Below are 27,839 nucleotides of genomic sequence, written 5' to 3'. Positions count from 1 at the left end.
GATATCGGACACTTCAGAGAATGATAAGAACGTGCGTCGGTGCTGAGTGTGTGTTATGTTTGGGTAATATGTTGATGTCAGCTCATTTACGCTGTAAATTTCAAAATGAAATGTCAGATAAAAGTATTCGATTAGGGTTAGAAACACATTTTTAGAGAGTTTTCAGACTCCGGAGGCAAAGTATGCATGGTTTGGTACATGAATATGAATGCTAAAAAGTCCTGTGCTCTGATGGATTATGTACTACTTTGCTGTTAACATGGAACATTGATAGTGGTCTCTGGTAGTAGTACCTGAGCAACAGAGCTCACTGAGGCAACAATGCAGTTTACCGGGCACAGCCCGAGCTCTTCCATTCAGTCAATAACCGCGCTATAGTGCTACCGCTATAGTGCTACCGCTGTCTCGCTATACCGTTAGTGCCTCACGCTCAGGTGATTCTCGCTTCATGATCCAACACTCATTTTCGGTCTAGGGAAACTTACACATCCTTACGATCCAACACCCGTTTTCGGTCTTAGGGAATCTTACACATCTTTACGATCCAACACCCGTTTTCGGTCTTAGGGAAACTTACACGTCTTTACGATCCAACACCCGTTTTCGGTCTTAGGGAAACTTACACGTCTTTACGATCCAACACCCGTTTTCAGTCTTAGGGAAACTTACACGTCTTTACGATCCAACACCCGTTTTCGGTCTTAGGGAAACTTATACGTATTTACGATCCAACACCCGTTTTTGGTCTTAGGGAAACTTAGACATCTTTACGATCCAACACCCGTTTTCGTTCTTAGGAAAACTTACTCGTCTTTACAATCCATCACCCCTTTTCGTTCTTAGGGAAACTTACACGTCATTACGATCCAACACCCATTTTCGGTCTTAGGAAAACTTACTCGTCTTTACAATCCATCACCCCTTTTCGTTCTTAGGGAAACTTACACGTCATTACAATCCATCACCCCTTTTCGTTCTTAGGGAAACTTACACGTCATTACGATCCAACACCCCTTTTCGGTCCTTAGGGTTAGCTTGCTTTGGGCAAGGGTTAGCCATAATTTCTTACCTTTTCAAGTGTTAATCTAGTTAATCCGACTGGTCAGTCATGTTGACATAAACAATGGTGGGTGTGGTTTCAAGAAAAGATTAATGGGAGAGCGGACAGTGACGTCACACGCATGCGCAATTCATTGTTTTCTGAATTACGCATGCTTGTTAAGGGGGTGCTAATGACCCGATAAACGAGCACTGATTACATGTGATAGCGCTCGTGGTCCAGTGGTAGAGCGTCGGCTAATTAACGCATTAATTAGCCAAGCCGGTGAGCCGGCGAAGCGTGTTTGAGCCCCCACAGCGCTAATTGGATCTGAAAAAGTGCGCCTGGTAAAGTGCACTACTCCCCTCACTGATTCGAACGCTTCTGTGTTAGTGATTTACAAGCTACCCCTGAAGATCCCGGTTAGAATTGGCCTTCAGGTCAGAAACTCACGCTTGTAACGGGATCAGGTGGTCAGGCTCGCAGACTTGGTTGATGCATGCAAAGACGTACATCTCTATACCTCTTTGATTTTTGTCATTGTATCCCAATTTGCCTATAGATCGATGTTCATGATGTCAATTACTGCATGGTTTGTCTGATCCAGACTTGATTATTTACAGACTACTGTCATATCGCTGAAATATTGCTGAGAGCGGCATTGTACGAAAAAGAAACAAACAATAAAAAAGCAATAATTTACAAGCACGATACAAGCAGTTTATTTATAGAATAAATAATAATATGAAACCACACTAAACAGCTACACTAGGCAATAGGCAGATACAGCAGCTGGGCACCTAGGTGACTACCAACTCACTTTCATCTCATGGGAGTGCCAATCTGAGTATTTTATTAGTGGTAGTCACTGTTTATGACAAAACAAAATGCACAGATGAAAACATACATGGTACCAGGTAATCACATTGCTAGTGGAGATGTTGATCTTCTATACTATCATAAGATGCATATCGAACTTCTAAACCACTCGACCGCCTCCGTGGTCTAGTGGTAGAGCGTCCGCCTGGAGAGCGGAAGGTCCGGGGTTCGATCCCCGACCGCGTCATACCAAAAGACGTTAAAAGATGGTACTTGTTGTTACCCTGTCTGGTGCTCGGCATGAAGGGGCTAAAAACAAGGACTGGTCGGCTCGGAGTCAGTATACTGTGTCTGAGTGGGGTATTCATGTTAAACTGCGGCATGGTATCTCAGTGGGCTAGCACTCTAAATCGGCATCAGTCCGGACTAGTACAAGCAGCCACACAAACACACACACACGTACATGCACGTCGCTATATAAGTGCAATAATCTTGGACGCGACGTTAAACCCCATTTCACCTCACATCTAAACCACTCAAGCATGTTCACAGGAAATTTATGCTTGGTTCTTTATTCATGTATTACAGGATGAGAGCTGAATTGGCAGTTTTGTTGAACAAAAGATAGTAAAACAATGAGATCAAAACACCTGTCAGTCATTAGCCGGTGTAGGAGGAGTCTCTGCAGTGTGGCCAATGACAGTCAGTCGTCAAAACTGTCACATCTCGAAAAAGTGAATGTGGAAAAAAAGGAACGAAAATATGAAAGAAGTGCTGCATTGTATGTCCATGTAAGTATTGTTACGTGTCGATTCCCATATTGAAACAATTAGTTAACCCAGAAATCTGTGCATAAAAGAATTTAGTGTGAAACACCCAACAAATGGTATACAATTAACAATTGTCTTACTCAATTAACTAGGTTTAAAGGTCAATACAAATTACTGCACAGCAATTGCAATGGCAGTACAATATTTAATGGCAGTAACAAATACAAAATATGATGGCAGTGGTGATAGCAAAGAGTTCATTGATAATAATATTTACCTATCCCTAACAGTGGTCAAGCTTCCGAGATAGGACTAGGCTGGGAATCAGGGGTGATAGGTGATCTTCACACAGAAGCTGATCTTGATGTAATGTCAAATGAAATGTGAGATGACAGGCACGTGCCCGTCCCACTTATATAGTCTAACTAGCTTCCATCACTTTCAACACAGTGCCAAACCAGTCCAGAGGTCACTTGAACCACACATGTTATTCAACATGTTTCTATAATGCTTGACATCCATCCATGCTATTTAGGAAGTTTACAGATAATTCAGGCATCTAAATATCATAACTTTCTCACCACTGCTTACACTTAATAGTACTACATTCATTACAACTAATCAGTGTCTAAATACAATGCAATGATCTTCTATTGAATCCCAACAGAAACAATGTACAGGTAATACTATTATGTCTTGGTCAGACTAGGTACAGACTGTTTGGTGTGAAAAGAGTCTCTTGAAATGTCAGCACATCTTGCCCTTGTATATACATGCATTGTTTAGTATAGAAAAGTGATTTGTCAATACGAAACTTTGGCACCGTGAATCATTACACCCACTGCTGAAACCTATTGTGTTTTCAGTGGCCTTACTGCAAGAGACGATGTACGTACTGCAACTTCAACAAGTATATCGAGTAAGTATTGAGTAGACATTGAAGAGAAGCAGAGGTTTCAGTCACTGGTAAACATACAACAGAAATAATAAATTCGGGAATGTTCATGGGTCGCTGTTTGTACTGTTCAAAGCAGTGTACGAATAGCATTCCCTCCCTGTATTCCTCGAACTGCCTCATGAAGGCCCAGTGGATTGAGTGTCTTCCCACAGAGCGGAAGGTGGGTGGCTCGATCCTAGGCTGCATCATTCCAAAAGTCATTATAAGATGGCACTTGTTATTTCCCTGCCTTGCGCTCCTAATTAAGGGGTTAAAACAAGGACTGGTCACCATGGAGTCAGCTTCCTGTGTCTGGGGTATTCATGTTAAACTGTAGCATGTTCTCAGTGATCTAGCACTTTAAATCGGCTTTAGTCCGGACTAGCACACACACGCACGCACGCTATTTGACCTAACCCAACCACACACACTTGCATGTCGCTATATAAGTGCAATAATCTTGAAAGTGATGTTAAACTCCATTTCACCTCATCTCACCCTGTATTCCTCGTCACTTTGCCAAGCAGGAAGGTGTCATTAGACTTATTGTTTTGTTCCAGTCGCAATGTCAACGAGGAGAGAATGAGAGATAACCTTGTGAGGGAGACTGAAACTCTCATCAGGCTCAGTGGCGTGTCCAGCATAGCATCAATCTTCTTTGGAGGAGGTAGGAACATAGATTCTATTCAAGTAATATTAGCTAATTATGCATACAGTTTCTGGAAATTTTGGTTTTAAACCCTGATGTGATGCTCTAAGTTGAAACACATTAACAGAATGGATGTCACAATACGCATACCTCACATTTCGATGCAAATCATTATACAAAACTACCTGTGAAGATCCGGGGTAGAATAGGTCTTATGCAACCGATGCTTGCCGTAAAAAGCGACTATGCTTGTCGTAAGAGCCGACTAACAGCACCGGTGGTCAGGCTCGCTGACTTGGTTGATGCATGTCATTGTATCCCAATTGTGTGGATCTATGCTCATGATGTCAATCACTGGATTTTCTGGTCCAGACTCGATTATTTACAGACCGCCGTCATATAGCTGTAATATTGCTGAGTGCTGCGTTAAACAACAAAGAAACAAATATTATATGGACCACAATATGATACATATCACAATACTTCATTTTTTTTGTATGAAATGTTCCGTGTTCCTTGAAGCCCAGCTGACAAATTATTGTTGCTATCAACCAGTTTGTGTTTTTCTTGCATGATGGGTTAAATTCAGGCTTGTTGTAATAGTATCATGCAATCATATGGGAATGAAAGATATACTGGTAATCTATCAGGCCCGATTATTGCAAACCTTCATAAATATTACTTTATGAAAATCCGTACAGAATAGAATGTAAATTGATACATGAGTCGGCGTATTGTGTGTTGTATTGCCAGGTGTAAGGTCACAATGCATTGATACATTGGTGATTTGTAACACCCCTGGTGTACAAGCTGTTATGATCTAGGGGGGCACAGGTGGCCCAGTCGTCTAAGGCGCCGTGATTTGCTGTGCAGAGTTGTGTCCCTTGGGCACGCCAGAAACCTATGATTCTGGGTTTGAATCCTGGTTCGCCCCGATTATGTTTCTAGGTTTGTCAGCACCATACCCGTGCTCGTGGGTTTCACCGAAGTGGTAAACGTCTGAGACCTGCATCACTTCAGGCTTTCCTCCCACATTAAGCTGACACGCCGTGATATAACTGGAATACTGTTAAAAGCGGCGTTAAACCCAACTCACTCACTCACTCACTGTTATGATCTAGCTGTTGCCTTTCCCACAATAACAAGATGAGCAAAGTCATTAATGAATATTTATTTGAAGTTATGATAAGCAAGTCTTATTTTTAGAGGGGTGGAATTCACCAGTCTGCTAGCCCGGACCAGTTTTCTTAATGTTAAAGGTATCCCCAGGGTTGCTAAAATTTCAAACATTTTGGGGGGTATTGCTTTTTGTTATCATTATTCTGGCTAGTAGATGTTTTGGGTTAATTTCCATCTTTATTTGGGTAGTTAAAGCATTTGCTGTTCATGCAGTCCAGGGTTGAATCCTGCTCCTGGGTAGAATCAATCTCATAAAATCAGATCTTAGTTCTCCCTGCGGCTAAACAAAGATCTGAGGACATCCCATTACGGGTTACGTCAGACTAACCTTGCTCAAAGTTTGACCAACCAATGGAAGGACTGACAAGAAGTCGACATTAGCCAATCAGAAGGCAGCATTCTTGTGCTTTACGGCACTAATTTCAAATTGGTGACTACGCTTCGAAACATATTTTGACAAATATTCCATTAAAAATTTGAAGCCTGAACAAAAGAATGTTCTGGAATGGCTAATAGATGGCCTAGATTGTATGGATTCAGTCGTTAAACCTGTAACTATCGTTCCGAATACCCTGCGTTAAAGTTTTCCAGGTTGCATGATTAGAAATAGAAATCACATTCCAACTGTCACTTTCATTATCTGGTAAGCGATGCTCTGATTGGTCGGATGAAAGGTTGTTCTGACCTGTAATGGGATTTCCTCAGATCTTTGGTTAGCGGTAGCGAGAACTAAGATCTGATTTTAATGAGATTGGGGTAGAGTATGTGACCGGAGCCATGATGCTGATGGGATATACTCCCTCTCTTTGTGTTTGCCCCAGGGACCCCAAGTTTAGCAAGCGCAGACACGATTGCAAGTATCATTAATCAAGTCAAAGCACAGGTAACACTGCCTGACTCAGGGGAGATCACTCTTGAGGCCAATCCAACATCTCTGGAGACAAATCGCTTGAGGTTAGTTTTGTCCAATTATTTGATAATGAACAATGTCCACTTTAACCGTTTTATAAAGCTTTTTGAAGAATACAGTCAAAATATTTAAAGTATGACTTCAATTTGACAAGTGTTGGCAAGAAGTGTAGGGATATATTAAAAGTCTCAAATACCATTTTTGGCAGAGTCTCTTGTTATCCACTTGAATGCGGGGACCACACATGACCCAGTTGTTGAATATATTGCATATTCAACAGACTACTGTTGAATATATTGCATTACCGTTGAACACATCACATTACTGTTGAATATATTGCATTACCGTTGAACACATCACATTAATGTTGAACAGATCACATTACTCTTGAATATATTGCATATTCAACAGACCACTGTTGAATATATTGCATTACCGTTGAACACATCACATTACTGTTGAATATATTGCATTACTGTTGAATACATCACATTAATGTTGAATATATTGCATTACAGTTGAACACATCACATTACTGTTGAATATATTGCATTACTGTTGAATACATCACATTAATGTTGACTATATTGCATTACCATTGAACACATCACATTACTGTTGAATATATTGCATTACCATTGAACGCATCACATTACTGTTGAATATAGTGCATTATCGTTGAACACATCACATTAATGTTGAATATATTGCATTACTTTTGAAAACATTAAATTACTGTTGAATATATTGCATTACCGTTGAACACATTACATTACTGTTGACTATGTTGCATTACCATTGAACACATCATATTACTATTGAATATATTGCATTACTGTTGAATGCATCACATTACTGTTGAATATATTGGATTACCTTTGAACACATTACATTACTGTTGAATATATTGCATTACCGTTGAACACATCACATTACTGTTGAATATATTGCATTACAGTTGAATGCATCACATTACTGTTGAATATATTGGATTACCTTTGAACACATTACATTACTGTTGAATATATTGCTATACCGTTGAACACATCACATTACTGTTGAATATATTGCATTACTGTTGAAAACATCAAATTACTGTTGAATATATTGCATTACTGTTGAACACATCACATTACTGTTGACTATGTTGCTTACCATTGAACACATCAAATTACTGTTGAATATATTGCTATACCGTTGAACACATCACATTTCTGTTGACTATATTGCATTACCATTGAACACATCACATTACTGTTGAATATATTGCATTACCGTTGAACACATCACATTACTGATGAACAGATCACATTACTATTGAATATATTGCATTTCTGTTGAATATATTGCATTACCATTGAACACATCATATTACTGTTGACTATATTGCATTACCATTGAACACATCACATTACTGTTGAATATGTTGCATTACCATTGAATACATCACATTACTGTTGAATATATTGCATTACCGTTGAAAACATCACATTACTGTTGAATATATTGCATTACCATTGAACACATCACATTAATGTTGACTATATTGCATTACCATTGAACACATCACATTACTGTTGAATATGTTGCATTACCATTGAATACATCACATTACTGTTGAAATATTGCATTACCGTTGAAAACATCACATTACTGTTGAATATATTGCATTACCATTGAACACATCACATTAATGTTGACTATATTGCATTACCATTGAACACATCACATTACTGTTGAATATGTTGCATTACCATTGAATACATCACATTACTGTTGAAATATTGCATTACTGTTGAAAACATCACATTACTATTGAATATATTGCATTACTGTTGAATATATTGCTATACCGTTGAACACATCACTATTCTTTTGAACATGTCACATTTCTGTTTAACATACAGTTACACATCAACCATTTGCTGATTTTACTACACAGGCATAACTTGTTTTTTCAGAGAATTCTGTGATGCAGGTGTAAATCGACTTTCTATTGGAGTACAGGTAATGAGCTCATTGTTTTGTTTCTACTTTCCACCAAGCCTGTGTGTGTCATAGGACACATTTGGTCTCTAGTATCAGGCTGTACATAGAACACCATGGGTCTCCAGTATCAGGCTGCACATAGGACACAATGGGTCTCGAGTATCAGGCTGCACATAGGACACAATGGGTCTCCAGTATCAAGCTGTACATAGAACACAATGGGTCTGCAGTATCAGGCTGTACATAGGACACAATGGGTCTCCAGTATCAGGCTGTACATGGGACACAATGGGTCTCCAGTATCAGGCTGCACATAGGACACAATGGGTCTCCAGTATCAGGCTGTACATAGGACACAATGGGTCTCCAGTATCAGGCTGTACATAGGACACAATGGGTCTCCAGTATCAGGCTGTACATAGGACACAATGGGTCTCCAGTATAAGGCTGTACATAGGACACAACGGGTCTCCAGTATCAGGCTGTACATAGGACACAATGGGTCTCCAGTATCAGGCTGTACATAGGACACAACGGGTCTCCAGTATCAGGCTGTACATAGGACACAATGGGTCTCCAGTATCAGGCTGTACATAGGACACAATGGGTCTCCAGTAACAGGTTGTACAAAGGACACAACGGGTCTCCAGTATCAGGCTGTACATAGGACACAATGGGTCTCCAGTATCATGCTGTACATAGGACACAATGAGTCTCCAGTATCAGGCTGTACATAGGACACAATGGGTCTCCAGTATCAGGCTGTACATGGGACACAATGAGTCTCCAGTATCATGCTGTACATAGGACACAATGGGTCTCCAGTATCAGGCTATACATAGGACACAATGGGTCTCCAGTATCAGGCTGTACATTGGACACAATGGGTCTCCAGTATCAAGCTGTACATAGAACACAATGGGTCTCCAGTATCATGCTGTACGTAGGACACCATGGGTCTCCAGTATCAGGCTGCACATAGGACACAATGGGTCTCCAGTATCAAGCTGTACATAGGACACAATGGGTCTCCAGTATCAGGCTGTACATAGGACACAATGGGTCTCCAGCATCAGGCTGTACATAGGATGTGGAAATGCACATACAAGTGTTCACACTAACTGTTGAGTGGGGGGAGAGGGCACAAGTGTTCACACTGACTGTTGAGTGGGCGGAGAGGGCACAGGTGTTCACACTGACTTGAGTAGGGGGAGGGGGCACAGGTGTTCACACTGGCTGTTGAGTGGGGGGAGAGGGCACAGGTGTTCACACTGGCTGTTGAGTGGGGGAGGGGGCACAGGTGTTCACACTGGCTGTTGAGTGGGGGAGGGGGCACAGGTGTTCACACTGGCTGTTGAGTGGGGGAGGGGGCACAGGTGTTCACACTGACTGTTGAGTGGGGGGAGAGGGCACAGGTGTTCACACTGGCTGTTGAGTGGGGGAGGGGGCACAGGTGTTCACACTGGCTGTAGAGTGGGGGGAGAGGGCACAGGTGTTCACACTGACTGTTGAGTGGGGGAGGGGGCACAGGTGTTGACACTGGCTGTTGAGTGGGGGAGGGGGCACAGGTGTTCACACTGGCTGTTGAGTGGGGGAGGGGGCACAGGTGTTCACACTGACTGTTGAGTGGGGGAGGGGGCACAGGTGTTCACACTGACTGTTGAGTGGGGGAGGGGGCACAGGTGTTCACACTGGCTGTTGAGTGGGGGAGGGGGCACAGGTGTTCACACTGACTGTTGAGTGGGGGAGGGGGCACAGGTGTTGACACTGGCTGTTGAGATGGGGAGGGGTCACAGGTGGTCCAAATGTTTGAGGCGCTTGTGTGTTTGAATCTTAGATTTTCTCAGATAATGATATTATATATGTGTCTCAGCTCTATACCTGTGCATGAGGATTTCACAAAAGTGGTCATGTTGGTCTTTCCCTCCACATTAAGCTTACGTAACTAATTATATTCACTATTTCACCTGTCACATCATTGTGAAAAAGGTCATTGTTGATTGTTTGTATCTTCAGCAATGGCAAATATTGCATAAAATCAGATGAAACTAAACAGTAGAGTTTGTCATGGTATGAATATTGACATTTATTCATGGGAGCAAGTTTGATGTTATTATATATATTCTTAGCAGCAAACTACATGTGCCAGAAGTATTTGGAACACATTATTAATTATTGTCACTACTCACAACGCGTAGTTATGTAATATTTTGTGAATATTGCTATTGAGCCCTGCATCGTCCCCATTACAGTTACCCGTCCAAGGGCTATGAGGGTGATGAAAGTCTGTTCTTTAACATAGCCTTGCTCTGTGAACAGTTACCCTTTCATCATTTACCTTAGAAATGCTATTCTTTTGTTCAAGTCATTGAGACAAGACAACCTCTCCGTCCTGGGCAGGGACCACACTGTGGAGGAGGCTGAAAGGTGAGCTGGTGGTTTGACCTGGTAGAGTGGTAGAGGTTTAAATGATGAGAGGTATGAGGTTATCCATGCTGCTGACAGTGCACACACATTCGTGACCAACTTTTGTTATTCCGGGACAAGCCGGATAGCAACTCGTGCCCCTCTCGTGGCCATTTTGCGACCGGGTTCAGTCTTAGCGCAAACGGGCATATCTAAAACAATTGTCAACTCGTTGCGTAAGGGTTCACATGTATTTCCCCATGTGTTATATATATTTCAGATGCAATTTAAAGCACACCTGGACATGCAGAATTATACAGTATGATTGAACACATTTAACTGTGTCTTGGTATATTTTTAGATGCAAGACATATGTAAAATCACAATTATTTCTGAGTGATTCTTTGATGAACAACTTGAAATCATACGCGCATTCTGATTGGTTTGTCATATTTTCGCACATGACACTCATCGATAGGGGGACGAGTCATCTTACAGGTTACGGAAAGGGGTGAGTGACGACGAATGAGTGCACGCATTCGGCCTGTCAACATTTGATTTATGTGAAGCACTCTACACCTATCAGAACAGTCTGTCGGCATTCAAAATTTTGGTGCTTGTGTCATAATGAAAACAAAGAGTGAAATAGTGTGGACACTATAATTTGACAACATTTCTGTTCATTTATGGAGAGACCGCCCCCGTGGCATAGTGTTAGAGTGTCTGGAAGGTAAGAGTTCAATCCCCGGCCGCATCATACTTTACGACTTTTAAAGATGGTACTTGTTGGTACCCTGCCTGGTGCTCGGTATTAAGGTGTTAAAACAAGGAGTTGTCGGCTCGGAGTCAGTTTACTGTGACTGAGTGGGGTATTTATGTTAAAACTGCAGCTTGGTATTTCCTCTCAACACCCAGTAGATGTGCGTAGTCATGAGTTATTAATCCTTTGAAACAATAGTTGTGTTCATAGTCAAGCTATTGTTATCTAAACCCCATGAGGAGCTAGTGAGCAGTTCCAGCTATGGAAAAGATTGAACAAGAATAAGAGAAACTCCAAAATTAGTAGGAGATTATAATAAACTATATATATGTGTAATAAGATTATCAGGTGATCAAATCTTGGATTTTACATTGTGAGAAGTATCAAATATTTATTATCCATTTTTTATTATGTTCATATATATAAAATAAACTGCAAGCCTAATACACGTGTAAAAATATTCATTGTTTGTTGACAATGGTATTGCTTGGATAAGTTCATTAGGGTAGAGGGATGAATTTTTGCTATTGTGTGCCTTGATAACACTGTAGGCAAAGTGCACTGTAGGCAATAGGAGAAGACACCTCTATTTGGGAGGATAAACAGTTTTGCTCTATACTGTCATTGTGCTGTGTAGTCTTGGGGGTAGCATAGTCTTGTGGTTAAATTGTTTGTTCATCATGCTGAAGTCCTTGGTTTGATTCCCCACGGATACAATGTGTGAACCACTACTAGTGTACTCCTGCCATGACAAGGCTGGAACATTGCTTAAAGTGGCATGAAACCATATTCACTCTGTTTCTGCCTGGGGATTTCAAGTTAGAATAAGTCCCTAGAATACTAGGCTTGGCGTACAAGGCAACTTAATAGTGACATGGATTGTTGGTCATAAATTCAAACCCCGGTCCAGACTCTATTAGGGGCAGTCGGGTAGCCAAGTTGTTAAAGAGTTCACTTGTCATGCCGAAGACCCGGGTTCGAATCCTGACATGGGTACAATGTGTGAAGCCCATTTCTGGTATCCCCTGCCGTGATATTGCAGGAATATTGCTAAAAGCGGCGTAAAACCAAACTCACTCACTCACCAGACTCTATTATGTACAGGCCACCATCCTACAGCTGGAATGGTGTTGAGTGCAGCATTTAACATCAAACAACAACCCTTGGTACGCTAACGTCTCACCACCAATCTCACCATCTCACCCATCCATTTTGCAGGTGTATCAGGGAGGGTAGGGCCTTGTTTCCTGGCCGTGTGTCTGTGGATCTGATGTTTGGTCTTCCAGGACAGACTGTTCATGCCTGGCTAGCTGAGCTCCGACAAGTATGTGTACAGTCTCATTAAAATCAGATCTTAGTTCTCGCTATCGCTAAACAAAGATCTGAGGACATCCCATTACGGGTCATGTCAGACCGACCTTGCGCGAACTTTGATCGACCAATGGAATGAGCTATCAGAAGACAGCTTTCTCAAGCTTTACGGCACTAATTTCAAATTGGCGACTACGCTTCGAAGCATATTTTGACAAATTCTCGATTACAAATTTGAAACCTGAACAAAAAAATATCCTGGAATGGCTAATAGATGGTCAAGATTGTAAGGATTCAGTCGTTAAACCAGTAAGTATCTTTCGAAATACCCCATGTTAAAGTTTTCGAGGTTGCATGATGAGAAATCACATTCCAACTGTCACTTTCATGATCTGGTAAGCGACGCTCTGATTGGTCGGATGAAAGGTCGTTCTGATGTGACCCCTAATGAGATGTCTTCAGATCTTTGTTTAGCTGTAGCGAGAACTAAGATCTGATTTTAATGAGATTGGTATGTTTATAGCAGACTGGTTTGTTGGGAGACAGAATATGTGTTTAGTCATCTGCTGCTTCAGCTCATACAATTCTTTCCTGTTATAGTAGACATTTTATTCTGGACATCCAGCATGTCCAACCTATTTTTGTAACATAAAGGAATTTTATTTTTTTTCCAATATTATCCTGGAACAAATTATGTATTTAGGATAAATTCAAGATTCCCTCCCAACTGAAGAATATCAAATCCTTGTTATTTATGAAATATGGCATACATGGGCAAGGGATTTAAAATAGTGGCATCTGAACTGAGTTATTGAGTAGCTGCCTACTAGTGATAATTTCTGGTATGAATGAAGAATGTGTTCATAGTGGCTAAACTCTTTTAGGAATTATGTAATGTAACTTGATCTACATATAGATGGAGGACTAGACAAATGATGCAGAGAGAAATCCTTTAGAAACTTGTGATGACTTGTTGTTTTCTCGATATGCAGATGATAGACATATGTGACAAGCACCTGTCACTTTATCAGCTGACCCTGGAGAGAGGAACCCAGCTGTTTAAGGATGTTGGTAAACACACAGTGGTCAGTATAGCTGTTTAAGGATGTCGGTAAACACACAGTGGTCAGTATAGCTGTTTAAGGATGTTGGTAAACACACAGTGGTCAGTATAGCTGTTTAAGGATGTCAGTAAACACACAGTGGTCAGTATAGCTGTTTAAGGATGTCGGTAAACACACAGTGGTCAGTATAGCTGTTTAAGGATGTCGGTAAACACACAGCTGTCAGTATAGCTGTTTAAGGAAGTTGGTAAACACACAGTGGTCAGTATAGCTGTTTAAGGAAGTTGGTAAACACAGTGGTCAGTATAGCTGTTTAAGGAAGTTGGTAAACACACAGTGGTCAGTATAGCTGTTTAAGGATGTCGGTAAACACACAGTGGTCAGTATAGCTGTTTAAGGATGTCGGTAAACACACAGGGGTCAGTATAGCTGTTTAAGGAAGTTGGTAAACACACAGTGGTCAGTATAGCTGTTTAAGGAAGTTGGTAAACACACAGTGGTCAGTATAGCTGTTTAAGGATGTCGGTAAACACACAGTGGTCAGTAAAGCTGTTTAAGGATGTCGGTAAACACACAGTGGTCAGTATAGCTGTTTAAGGAAGTTGGTAAACACACAGTGGTCAGTATAGCTGTTTAAGGAAGTTGGTAAACACACAGTGGTCAGTATAGCTGTTTAAGGAAGTTGGTAAACACACAGTGGTCAGTATAGCTGTTTAAGGAAGTTGGTAAACACAGTGGTCAGTATAGCTGTTTAAGGAAGTTGGTAAACACACAGTGGTCAGTATAGCTGTTTAAGGATGTCGGTAAACACACAGTGGTCAGTATAGCTGTTTAAGGATGTCGGTAAACACACAGTGGTCAGTATAGCTGTTTAAGGAAGTTGGTAAACACACAGTGGTCAGTATAGCTGTTTAAGGATGTCGGTAAACACACAGTGGTCAGTATAGCTGTTTAAGGATGTCGATAAACACACAGTGGTCAGTATAGCTATTTAAGGATGTCGGTAAACACACAGCTGTCAGTATAGCTGTTTAAGGAAGTTGGTAAACACAGTGGTCAGTATAGCTGTTTAAGGAAGTTGGTAAACACAGTGGTCAGTATAGCTGTTTAAGGAAGTTGGTAAACACACAGTGGTCAGTATAGCTGTTTAAGGATGTCGGTAAACACACAGTGGTCAGTATAGCTGTTTAAGGAAGTTGGTAAACACACAGTGGTCAGTATAGCTGTTTAAGGATGTCGGTAAACACACAGTGGTCAGTATAGCTGTTTAAGGAAGTTGGTAAACACACAGTGGTCAGTATAGCTGTTTAAGGATGTCGGTAAACACACAGTGGTCACATCAGTACAACAGGGGAATGAGAGCTTGACCACTGCAATGATATTTTTGCAACCTTTGAAAAAAGCTCCTTTAGATCCATGTTGATTCATAAGTCCTCCTTTAGAAAGTCTTCAATAAAAGAAGAAGATGTCTCTATGTAATATCAATTAGGCTGACTTGTATCAGGCACTATGTCTTGATGTGACTGTTTCTAGCGGATGCCGTCCCCCGATGATGTGGCGACCATGTACAAGGCTGCGGTCCAGGTAGGCAGATATATGTGAAAACAATAGTACTGAACTGTCCTGTAACGAGGGGACTGTACTGTGCTGTAACCATGGTACTATGCTGTGCTGTACCCAGGACACTGTCCTGTGCTGTAACCAGGGTACTGTCCCATGCTGTAACCATGGTACTATGCTGTGCTGTACCCAGGGTACTATGCTGAGCTATAAACAGGGTACTGTACTGTGCTGTAACCAGGGTGCTGTACCCAGGGTACTGTGCTGTGCTGTACCCAGGGTACTATGCTGAGCTATAAACAGGGTACTGTCCTGTGCTGTACCCAGGGTACTGTGCTGTGCTGTACCCAGGGTACTGTCCTGTGCTGTACCCAGGGTACTGTGCTGTGCTGTACCCAGGGTACTGTGCTGAGCTATAAACAGGGTACTGTCCTGTGCTGTAACCAGGGTACTGTCCCGTGCTGTACCCAGGGTACTGTGCTGTGCTGTAACCAGGGTACTGTACTGTGCTGTAACCAGGGTACTATGCTGAGCTATAAACAGGGTACTGTCCTGTGCTGTACCCAGGGTACTGTGCTGTGCTGTACCCAGGGTACTGTGATGTGCTGTAACCAGGGTACTATGCTGAGCTATAAACAGGGTACTGTCCTGTGCTGTAACCAGGGTACTGTCCCGTGCTGCACCCAGGGTACTGTGCTGTGCTGTAACCAGGGTACTGTACTGTGCTGTAACCAGTGTGCTGTGCTGTAACCAGGGTACTGTGCTGTGCTGTGCTGTAACCAGGGTACTGTACTGTGCTGTAACCAGGGTGCTGTAACCAGGGTACTGTGCTGTGCTGTAACCAGGGTACTATGCTGAGCTATAAACAGGGAAATGTCCTGTGCTGTAACCAGGGTACTGTCCTGTGCTGTAACCAGGGTACTGTGCTGTGCTGTAACCAGGGTACTGTGCTGTGCTGTAACGAGGGTACTATGCTGAGCTATAAACAGAGTACTGTCCTGTCCTCTAACCAGGGTACTATCCTGTGCTGTAACCAGGGTACTGTGCTGTGCTGTGACCAGGGTACTCCCCTGTCCTGTAACCAGGGTACTGTGATGTGATGTAACCAGGGTACTGTGATGTGCCGTACCCTGGACACTGTCCTCTGCTGGTGGCCCAGTCGTCTAAGGTGCAATGATTCCCTGTGCAGAGTCCCTTGGGCATGCCAGAAAAATATGATTGTGGGTTCGAATCCTGGTTCGCCCTTATTATATTTCTAGGTTTGTCAGCACCATACCCGTGCTTGTGGGTTTCACCGAAGTGGTAAACGTCTGAGACCTGCATCACTTCAGGCTTTCCTCCCACATTAAGCTGACATGCCACAATATAACTGTAATACTGTTAAAAGTGGCATTAAACCCAACTCACTCACTCACTCACTGTCCTGTGCTGTAACCAGGGTACTGTACTCTGTTGTATCCAGGGTACTGTGCTATGCTGTAACCAGGGTACTGTGCTGTAACCAGGGTACTGTGTTGTGCTGTAACCAGGGTACTGTACTCTGTTGTATCCAGGGTACTGTGCTATGCTGTAACCAGGGTACTGTGCTGTAACCGGGGTGCTGTGCTGTGCTGTGCTGTGCTGTAACCAGGGTACTGTGTTGTGCTGTAACCAGGGTACTGTGCTGTAACCAGGGTGCTGTGCTAAGCGATAGGCTGAGAAATGAACAATATATATAGGCTAAAAGATGAATGGTAGTCAAACTGAGAGGCTAGCTGAGACATATCAGAGAAATGATTACATAAACAATATGTGATCATACAAGGAAAGAAAATGATTTGCAGAAAATATATTTTACATTTCAGATTCTCTCCGATCATGAATACAAGAGATATGAAGTGTCAAACTTTGCAAAACAGGTATGAAAAACATACATATAATGAAGCTTAATCAACAAGAGTGTATTCGAATACACAATGCCATTTACAAAGTGGTCAAATGTAAGAAATGTTATATTTCCGGGATTGGAACCCACCCTTGCCAGAGTGAGGCACCTGATCGCCAGCACACAAAGTCAGCGATCTAACCCACTCAGCCACCGAGGCTTCCACATAAATGGAAGTCCGACAACTGGTAGTCTAGATAACGTACTTTGAGTACCCCTCTGACAAGTGTAAATTGGCACGGCTCCCATGGCCGAAGCTATGAATACACAATGCCATTTAGAAAGTGGTCAATTGTAATACATGTTATATTTGGGATAACACTTTCTGGACAGGACTCAACCCAAAAATGTACGAGAATCTGTACTTTACTAAGAAAGTGTTATCCCAAATATAACATTTGTTATAAGAGTGTATTCCACTCAGCACTAACATGTACTTGAAGAATAATAGTGAGTGAGTTTGGTTTTACATCGCTTTTAGCAATAAGCAAGCATTATCACGACAGGGGACACCAGAAATGGGTTTCACACATTGTACCCATGTCAGGATTCGAACCTGGGTCCTTGGCGTGACGGGCGAACGATTTAACCACTAGGCTACCTGACCGCCCCTGAAGAATAATAGAAAAGAAAGTATAAGAAATGAAGCATATATTTATTGTCATTTCCGGTATTTATTGAGTTACAAATAAATTGACCAAGGGCTACTTGCTTATTGCATGTTAACCAATACTGGGGCTGTTGTTTAACCTGGTGGTTTTGATGTTGGCTGATCATGGTGAAGGCCCTGGCACAAGTCCCCATGGGTACCTGTGTGTGTTGTAGTCAGAACGGCCTCAAAACCCTAAGTCAAGACATCTTCCTGATCCCAGAGTGAGCCCATATTTATTGTGTGACAGAGGGTCAGTGGTATGTTTTTGTCCTTTGTCCGTGATAGTCTGTCTGTCTGTCTGTCTGTCTGTCTATGGACCAGTTCGTCTAAGTTATTTAGATTCTAAATACGCATGGACAGCCATTTTGCAACAATAGTTTAGAGATTCAAAATTAAACACAAACGTGTCTTCAGGAAGATTAATTTCTCTGTAGCCAATTATGAAGGTAACCAGTTGTGACTAGTGAGCTGCGATAAGCACCTGTAACTTTTCATACCTTAGATAGGATATGAAGTATGTTGATAGGATCATAATATTCGAGTCCAATAAAATTCATATAATCACTAAATGTAGGATAGTATTGTTAAGACTTTGTGTTGGCTACTTTTTTTTCTTCTTCAAAAACCTGGTTGGGTAGGGTGGCCCTGGGGGGTCCTGGACCCCTCACATAACACACACACACACCACCAACCCCCCAACCCCACCCCCCACCCCCCATCACTCCTCCCCACTTCTGACGCCTATGCAAAATAATCTCTTTGTTGTCCTTTCAGAATAGTTAGAATAGTTAAATGTTAAAGGTATTCCTTGTTATATGGACAATGTAGACCTAATGTGACTTAATAATTGAGTTTGTTGTCTATATTTTTTGTGTGGCCCTTTTGACTTTCTTGTTGAGGCCATTGTGACTTTACCTTTTGAGGTTTTGAGGCCTTCTGACATACGGCCGTTTTGACCTCCCTTCTGTGTGAAGCCAATTCTTGGTCCCCAACCCCCCCCACCCCCCACCCCCCCACCCCCCCCCCACCCCCCACCAGCTGTGATCATGAAAGAAGATGCATCAGAGATCAAACCAAACTCATTCACTAATACTTCTGCTTAAACTAAACTCTTTGACTAAATTTGAGTTCCGAGAGGGTCTGTTTTGGACAGACCTACTGTGTGCCTAATTCTCATTATAGAACAATTCAATGAAACTAGATAAATAACAACACTTATCTTGATAATAATGTCTTTCACCAGGAAGCATACAGCACCCACAACCTGACCTACTGGAGAGGGATGCCATATATAGGTGTTGGGCCAGGTAGGTCACAAGCACACTGAGATTCAGGATATTAGTCAGCAAAAACAAGTTCAAGGTGCGGTGCAGAGTTGCATCCCTATGGATCTGATATTTACCTTGATCATGATACTTGGTTTGCCAGCATCATGCTGGAACCATCTTCCTGAGGCACGGGAGTCAATTGACTGTAAATGTCCAGTTCCCACCCTTGCTGAACTAGGCTGGAATTATGGACTAAAAGGTCTATGTATAGTCAAGTCAAAATCGTATAATGAAATCGACATCCGGTTCATAAACAACATGGCGACTGACGTGCAGATTTTGGTCGATTGCAGGATTTTCTGAGCATGTGTACCGTTAACAGATATTTTTCAAATCTTTTCATGTTTATAATCCAGGTGCTCAAGTGATTTGATGCACTTTGCAAAGTAAGGCACATTTTATTTGGTCTTGACTTGGTGCTACCATTTTGTTTGAAGCAAATGCATGTGATATGAGAGGTGGAATCTGATTGGTCAATAGGAGGACATAGAAGGAACATAACTTGTAATAGCCACTGGTGGTGCTATGATCGAGCCACGGAATTCCAGCCTAGTTCGGCAAGGGTGGAGGATCATCACCTGGAGGATCATCACTGTCATCACCTGGAGGATCCACTCTGTCATCACCTGGAGGATCCACTGTCATCACCTAGGGGATCCACTGTCATCACCCGGGGAATTCTCACTGTCATCACCTGGAGGATCCACTCTGTCATCACCTGGGGAATCCTCTCTGGCATCACCTGGAGGATCCACTGTCATCACCTGGGGAACCCTCTCTGGCATCACCTGGAGGATCCACTGTCATCACCTGGGGAACCCTCTCTGGCATCACCTGGAGGATCCACTGTCATCACCTGGAGGATCCACTGTCATCACTTGGGGAATTCTCACTGTCATCATCTGGAGGATCCACTCTGTCATCACCTGGAGGATCCACTGTCATCACCTGGGGAACCCTCTCTGGCATCACCTGGAGGATCCACTGTCATCACCTGGGGAATTCTCACTGTCATCACCTGGAGGATCCACTGTCATCACCTGGGGGGTCAACTGTCATCACCTGGGGAATCCTCTCTGGCATCACCTGGAGGATCCACTGTCATCACCTGGAGGATCCACTGTCATCACCTGGGGAACCTTCTCTGGCATCCCCTGGAGGATCCACTGGCATCACCTGGAGGATCCACTGTCATCACCTGGGGAACCCTCTCTGGCATCACCTGGAGGATCCACTGTCATCACCTGGAGGATCCACTGTCATCACCTGGAGGATCCACTGTCATCACCTGGGGAATTCTCACTGTCATCACCTGGAGGATCCACTGTCATCACCTGGAGGATCCACTGTCATCACCTGGAGGATCCACTGTCATCACCTGGGGAACCCTCTCTGGCATCACCTTCAGGATCCACTGTCATCACCTGGGGAATCCTCTCTGGCATCACCTGGAGGATCCCCTCTCATCACCTGGAGGATCCACTCTCATCACCTGGGGGATCCACTCTGGCATCACCTGGGGGATCCACTGTCATCACCTAGGGAATCCTCTCTGGCATCACCTGGAGGATCCTAGGGATTTATCTTTACCTGCTCAGAGCCCAATATTTGGCCCCAAGCTGGCAGCCAATGTCATTAAAAATACCCGATTTGGAATTATAAATTTCCCAATTCATGTAATAAGTATTAAATAAGGTAACCTGTATTGTTAACAAGACCAATAAATAGGTAGAGATTTTGATGCTTAGTTTCATAATATTGCATTGAATTCCATATCAAAATACAATGTTAATTTAAGAAAATAAGAACTATGATAAAAAAAAAAGAGAGACTTTTTTCCAAATTGCTAGTCAGGGGCAAGATAACTCTTAGACAATGCTAATTACTGCTGTGTCCATCATGTCCTAGGTGCCCATGGCAGGTTCTACGTGGCGGGTACCAGACAGGCGCGGGTGCAGACCCTGGAGCCAGACATCTGGATGAGGGAGGTTGAGGCCTTCGGGAACGCTACGCGCAAGATAGTTCCACAGACACTTCTAAATCAGTAAGCTGGTGACGATGCTCTGAAAATATTGACTTGCCCAGTGTTTGAAATAAGCCCCTGCCCATAGGCCTGTGGCAGGTAGATCTTGTGTTGGGCTCATGGTTTCAAACGTGTATGGGTCCTTATGCCTGCAGTGACTCTATCTATGTGTTTATTTTTTTTCTTTCACAATAAGCTGCATTGTTTTGAATGAGGGCCAAAAGAGCTTAGTTGGGGTCTGCAGCTTCTAATGCAATTTCTTTATTTCCGACACTGAACCTGACCAAGGAAAATAGAACCATTAATTTTCCAAGATGATTCAAACCAAAACATCATTTGATAAATGACAAGGATTTGTTTGATGTGTTAGGAACGTACAATATAGAATTTTTTTCCACTTGATAAATATTGACACATCCTTGTGTAGAAAAGAAACTCCAAGATAAGAAGTCCTTCGTTTAGATTCAAACTCACAGCCATAGCCCTTTCTGGGAGCCCTCTCCACTATAAAGATACTTACTGACTGTGAAGGAGTTTTGAGACAAGCAAGGGAGGTAACTCATGTTGCCTTAAAGTAGTATTCTGAACAGACTCAGAGTTTCTTGAGTTGCTTTGATTTGTTACAATGGGAAGAGAAAAAAACAGTTGCATTTGTTTTAGTTTTTATAATTTCCAAATGGACCTAAACAAAGTAATGAATTGGTAAATGAATGATTGTATGAAGAAAGATACTTTCAAGTGTGGACGTAGTGAGAAAGGTGACGTGTTGCTCTTCTGTCCAGTTTGGAGGAGATGGTGGCGGTAGGACTTAGGACAGGCTGGGGGATATCACATGACAGATGGGAGGAGGTTTCTCCTCTTGGTCTTCAGGACATCTTCCATCACTCAGGCACCATCCAGTCTTACCGGGACCAGGGCTTGCTGCACCTCGACACCCGGTACAGGCGTTTCTTGTTAAAGAGAACTTCAGATGCTTTTAGTATTAATTAGTTGGGGTTTTTTCTCCCAAACCATAGGCTCATGGAAATATAGTAGATATTGCATAAAAAACATGTTTTATTTAAACTAATGTGAAATCTTAAAATAATTGTTAATGAGTCTCCTCTGGCAAGAGATTTTGTTTGAAATATGCTTCTGTTCACCAGCAGTGAAGGGGTACCTGGTAGGAGGAGATGGTAATGGGACTGTTTATCTCTTAATGACTCATCAGCCAGCTTGGGGTATATAAAGCCAGGTCACTCACTTTGGCATTCTTGCCGTTAAAGGCGACTATGCTTGTCGTAAAAGGTGACTAATGGGATCGGGTGGTCAGACTCGCTGACTTGGTTGATGCATGTCATCGTATCCCAGGTTGATGCATGTCATCGTATCCCAATTGCGTGGATCGATGCTCATGATGTCAATCACTGGATTGTCTGGTCCAGACTCGATTATTTATAGACCGCTGTCATATAGCTGGAATATTGCTGAATGTGGCGTTAACCAACCAACCAACCAACCAACCAACCACTTTGGGCTTCTTATTGGATCAAAGTAGGACTCACTGTGTGGGCTGATTCTGAATTGTCAGTGCTCGCCTTGATTTAGTGTAGTTGCTGCTGTGTATCATCTTTGCAAGTTTATGTAGGAATCAACTGTATGAATATATATTCATTGTGACCATGTATCATTTCAGAGGACTTCGAGCTTCAGACACTGGGCTGGATGTTTTGGATACCTTGATACCATCATTGTTGTTACAGCTGGACTTGGCTTTCAAACCTAGTGTGACATGACACGCCCTGAGACAATCACTGTTACAGCTGGACTTGGCCTTCAAGCCTAGTGTGACATGACACGCCATGAGACAATCCCTGTTACAACTGGACTTGGCCTTCAAACCTAGTGTGACATGACACGCCTTGAGACAATCCCTGTTACAACTGGACTTGGCCTTCAAGCCTAGTGTGACATGACACGCCATGAGACAATCACTGTTACAGCTGGACTTGGCCTTCAAGCCTAGTGTGACATGACACGCCCTGAGACAATCACTGTTACAGCTGGACTTGGCCTTCAAACCTAGTGTGACATGACACGCCCTGAGACAATCACTGTTACAGCTGGGCTTGGCCTTCAAGTCTAGTATGACATGACACGCCATGAGACAACCACTGTTACAGCTGGACTTGGCCTTCAAGCCTAGTGTGACATGACAGGCCATGAGACAACCACTGTTACAGCTGGACTTGGCTTTCAAACCTAGTGTGACATGACACGCCCTGAGACAATCACTGTTACAGCTGGACTTGTCCATCAAGCCTAGTGTGACATGACACGCCATGATACAATCACTGTTACAGCTGGACTTGGCCTTCAAATCAAATGTGACATGACACGCCATGAGACAACCACTGTTACAGCTGGACTTGGCCTTCAAGCCTAGTGTGACATGACACGCCATGAGACAATCACTGTTACAGCTGGACTTGGCCTTCAAGCCTAGTGTGACATGACACGCCATGAGACAACCACTGTTACAGCTGGACTTGGCTTTCAAACCTAGTGTGACATGACACGCCCCGAGACAATCACTGTTACAGCTGGGCTTGGCCTTCAAGTCTAGTGTGACATGACACGCCATGAGACAATCACTATTACAGCTGAGCTTGGCCTTCAAACCTAGTGTGACATGACACGCCATGAGACAATCACTGTTACAGCTGGACTTGGCCTTCAAATCAAACGTGACATGACACGCCATGATACAATCACTGTTACAGCTGGACTTGGCCATCAAGCCTAGTGTGACATGACACGCCATGATACAATCACTGTTACAGCTGGACTTGGCCTTCAAATCAAATGTGACATGACACGCCATGAGACAATCACTGTTACGGCTGGACTTGGCCTTCAAACCTAGTGTGACATGACACGCCCTGAGACAATCACTGTTACAGCTGGACTTGGCCTTCAAGCCTAGTGTGACATGACACGCCATGAGACAATCACTGTTACAGCTGGGCTTGGCCTTCAAAGCCTTGTGTGACATGACACGCCATGATACAATCACTGTTACAGCTGGACTTGGCCTTCAAATCAAACGTGACATGACACGCCATGAGACAATCACTGTTACGGCTGGACTTGGCCTTCAAACCTAGTGTGACATGACACGCCATGAGACAATCACTGTTACAGCTGGACTAGGCCTTCAAACCTAGTGTGACATGACACGCCATGAGACAATCACTGTTACAGCTGGACTAGGCCTTCAAACCTAGTGTGACATGACACGCCATGAGAAAATCACTGTTACAGCTGGACTAGGCCTTCAAACCTAGTGTGACATGACACGCCATGAGACAATCACTGTTACAGCTGGACTTGGCCTTCAAACCTAGTGTGACATGACACGCCATGAGACAATCACTGTTACAGCTGGACTTGGCCTTCAAACCTAGTGTGACATGACACGCCATGAGACAATCACTGTTACAGCTGGACTAGGCCTTCAAACCTAGTGTGACATGACACGCCATGAGACAATCACTGTTACAGCTGGACTTGGCCTTCAAATCAAACGTGACATGACAGGCCATGAGACAATCACTGTTACAGCTGAGCTTGGCCTTCAAACCTAGTGTGACATGACACGCCATGAGACAATCACTGTTACAGCTGGACTTGGCCTTCAAATCAAACGTGACATGACAGGCCATGAGACAATCACTGTTACAGCTGAGCTTGGCCTTCAAACCTAGTGTGACATGACACGCCATGAGACAATCACTGTTACAGCTGGACTTGGCCTTCAAATCAAACGTGACATGACACGCCATGATACAATCACTGTTACAGCTGGACTTGGCCATCAAGCCTAGTGTGACATGACACACCATGATACAATCACTGTTACAGCTGGACTTGGCCTTCAAATCATATGTGACATGACACGCCATGAGACAATCACTGTTACAGCTGGACTTGGCCTTCAAATCAAACGTGACATGACACGCCATGATACAATCACTGTTACGGCTGGGCTTGGCCTTCAAGCCTAGTGTGACATGACACGCCATGATACAATCACTGTAACAGCTGGACTTGGCCTTCAAATCAAATGTGACATGACACGCCATGAGACAATCACTGTTACGGCTGGACTTGGCCTTCAAACCTAGTGTGACATGACACGCCATTAGACAATCACTGTTACAGCTGGACTTGGCCTACAGATCTAACGTGACATGACACGCCATGAGACAATCACTGTTACAGCTGGACTCAGCCTTCAAATCAAACGTGACATCACACGCCATGAGACAATCACTGTTACAGCTGGACTTGGCCTTCAAACCTAGTGTGACATGACACGCCCTGAGACAATCACTGTTACAGCTGGACTTGGCCTTCAAACCTAGTGTGACATGACACGCCCTGAGACAACCACTGTTACAGCTGGACTTGGCCTTCAAGCCTAGTGTGACATGACACGCCATGATACAACCACTGTTACAGCTGGACTTGGCCTTCAAGCCTAGTGTGACATGACACGCCATGAGACAATCACTGTTACAGCTGGGCTTGGCCTTCAAAGCCTTGTGTGACATGACACGCCATGATACAATCACTGTTACAGCTGGACTTGGCCTTCAAATCAAACGTGACATGACAGGCCATGAGACAATCACTGTTACAGCTGGACTTGGCCTTCAAACCTAGTGTGACATGACACGCCATGAGACAATCACTGTTACAGCTGGACTAGGCCTTCAAACCTAGTGTGACATGACACGCCATGAGACAATCACTGTTACAGCTGGACTAGGCCTTCAAACCTAGTGTGACATGACACGCCATGAGACAATCACTGTTACAGCTGGACTAGGCCTTCAAACCTAGTGTGACATGACACGCCATGAGACAATCACTGTTACAGCTGGACTTGGCCTTCAAACCTAGTGTGACATGACACGCCATGAGACAATCACTGTTACAGCTGGACTTGGCCTTCAAACCTAGTGTGACATGACACGCCATGAGACAATCACTGTTACAGCTGGACTAGGCCTTCAAACCTAGTGTGACATGACACGCCATGAGACAATCACTGTTACGGCTGGGCTTGGCCTTCAAGCCTAGTGTGACATGACACGCCATGAGACAATCACTGTTACAGCTGGACTTGGCCTTCAAATCAAACGTGACATGACACGCCATGATACAATCACTGTTACGGCTGGGCTTGGCCTTCAAGCCTAGTGTGACATGACACGCCATGATACAATCACTGTTACAGCTGGACTTGGCCTTCAAATCAAATGTGACATGACACGCCATGAGACAATCACTGTTACGGCTGGACTTGGCCTACAGATCTAACGTGACATGACACGCCATGAGACAATCACTGTTACAGCTGGACTTGGCCTTCAAATCAAACGTGACATGACACGCCATGAGACAATCACTGTTACGGCTGGACTTGGCCTTCAAACCTAGTGTGACATGACACGCCATGAGACAATCACTGTAACAGCTGGGCTTGGCCTTCAAGCCTAGTGTGACATGACAAGCCATGAGACAACCACTGTTACAGCTGGACTTGGCCTTCAAGCCTAGTGTGACATGACACGCCATGAGACAATCACTGTTACAGCTGGGCTTGGCCTTCAAGCCTTGTGTGACATGACACGCCATGAGACAATCACTGTTACAGCTGGACTTGGCCTTCAAATCAAATGTGACATGACACGCCCTGAGACAATCACTGTTACGGCTGGACTTGGCCTTCAAACCTAGTGTGACATGACACGCCATGAGACAATCACTGTTACAGCTGGACTAGGCCTTCAAACCTAGTGTGACATGACACGCCATGAGACAATCACTGTTACAGCTGGACTTGGCCTTCAAACCTAGTGTGACATGACACGCCATGAGACAATCACTGTTACAGCTGGACTAGGCCTTCAAACCTAGTGTGACATGACACGCCATGACACAATCACTGTTACAGCTGGGCTTGGCCTTCAAGCCTAGTGTGACATGACACGCCATGAGACAATCACTGTTACAGCTGGACTTGGCCTTCAAATCAAACGTGACATGACAGGCCATGAGACAATCACTGTTACAGCTGAGCTTGGCCTTCAAACCTAGTGTGACATGACACGCCATGAGACAATCACTGTTACAGCTGGACTTGGCCTTCAAATCAAACGTGACATGACACGCCATGAGACAGATGGACTTGGCCTTCAAGCCTAGTGTGACATGACACGCCATGAGACAACCACTGTTACAGCTGGACTTGGCCTTCAAATCATATGTGACATGACACGCCATGAGACAATCACTGTTACGGCTGGACTTGGCCTTCAAACCTAAAGTAAAATGGCAGCCATGAACCATTCCCCAAGAACATGTATACTGCAGACGTGGTTCATGTACATACTCGGCCATCATTCAACCGAATATTGCCGACTGGACTGAATTGGATACTTTTTTTCTGAATAAAGTTGTTCACAGGCA

General features: G+C 43.5%; 1 protein-coding gene across 1 annotated transcript; it reads left to right on the top strand.

Annotated features, from left to right (window-relative positions):
* Positions 1 to 27,839, top strand: LOC124132809 (radical S-adenosyl methionine domain-containing protein 1, mitochondrial-like). Its single transcript, XM_048392419.1, has 16 exons — positions 1 to 63; positions 2,447 to 2,649; positions 3,495 to 3,547; positions 4,126 to 4,232; positions 6,215 to 6,347; positions 8,265 to 8,310; positions 10,658 to 10,719; positions 12,677 to 12,782; positions 13,762 to 13,854; positions 15,367 to 15,417; positions 17,238 to 17,291; positions 19,213 to 19,276; positions 21,206 to 21,341; positions 22,103 to 22,258; positions 22,996 to 23,091; positions 25,553 to 27,839. Exons 2-16 carry the CDS (start codon positions 2,494 to 2,496, stop codon positions 25,554 to 25,556), a joined length of 1,317 nt encoding a protein of 438 aa, XP_048248376.1. The 5' UTR covers positions 1 to 63; positions 2,447 to 2,493; the 3' UTR covers positions 25,557 to 27,839.

Source organism: Haliotis rufescens, unplaced genomic scaffold (assembly GCF_023055435.1).
Source record: "Haliotis rufescens isolate VD_foot unplaced genomic scaffold, xgHalRufe1.0.p SCAF_11, whole genome shotgun sequence".
NCBI classification, from domain to species: Eukaryota; Metazoa; Mollusca; class Gastropoda; order Lepetellida; family Haliotidae; genus Haliotis; species Haliotis rufescens.
This window is presented reverse-complemented; position numbering and strand designations above follow the sequence as displayed.

What these genes read in the sequence shown, in the direction of transcription:
- LOC124132809 (XM_048392419.1), top strand. Translation starts at nt 2,494, where the DNA reads ATGAGATCAAAACACCTGTCAGTCATTAGCCGGTGTAGGAGGAGTCTC. An exon ending in CTGGAGACAAATCGCTTGAG is followed by an intron (nt 6,348 to 8,264) that starts GTTAGTTTTGTC and finishes TTGTTTTTTCAG; the next exon opens with AGAATTCTGTGATGCAGGTG. An exon ending in TGTCAAACTTTGCAAAACAG is followed by an intron (nt 17,292 to 19,212) that starts GTATGAAAAACA and finishes GTCTTTCACCAG; the next exon opens with GAAGCATACAGCACCCACAA.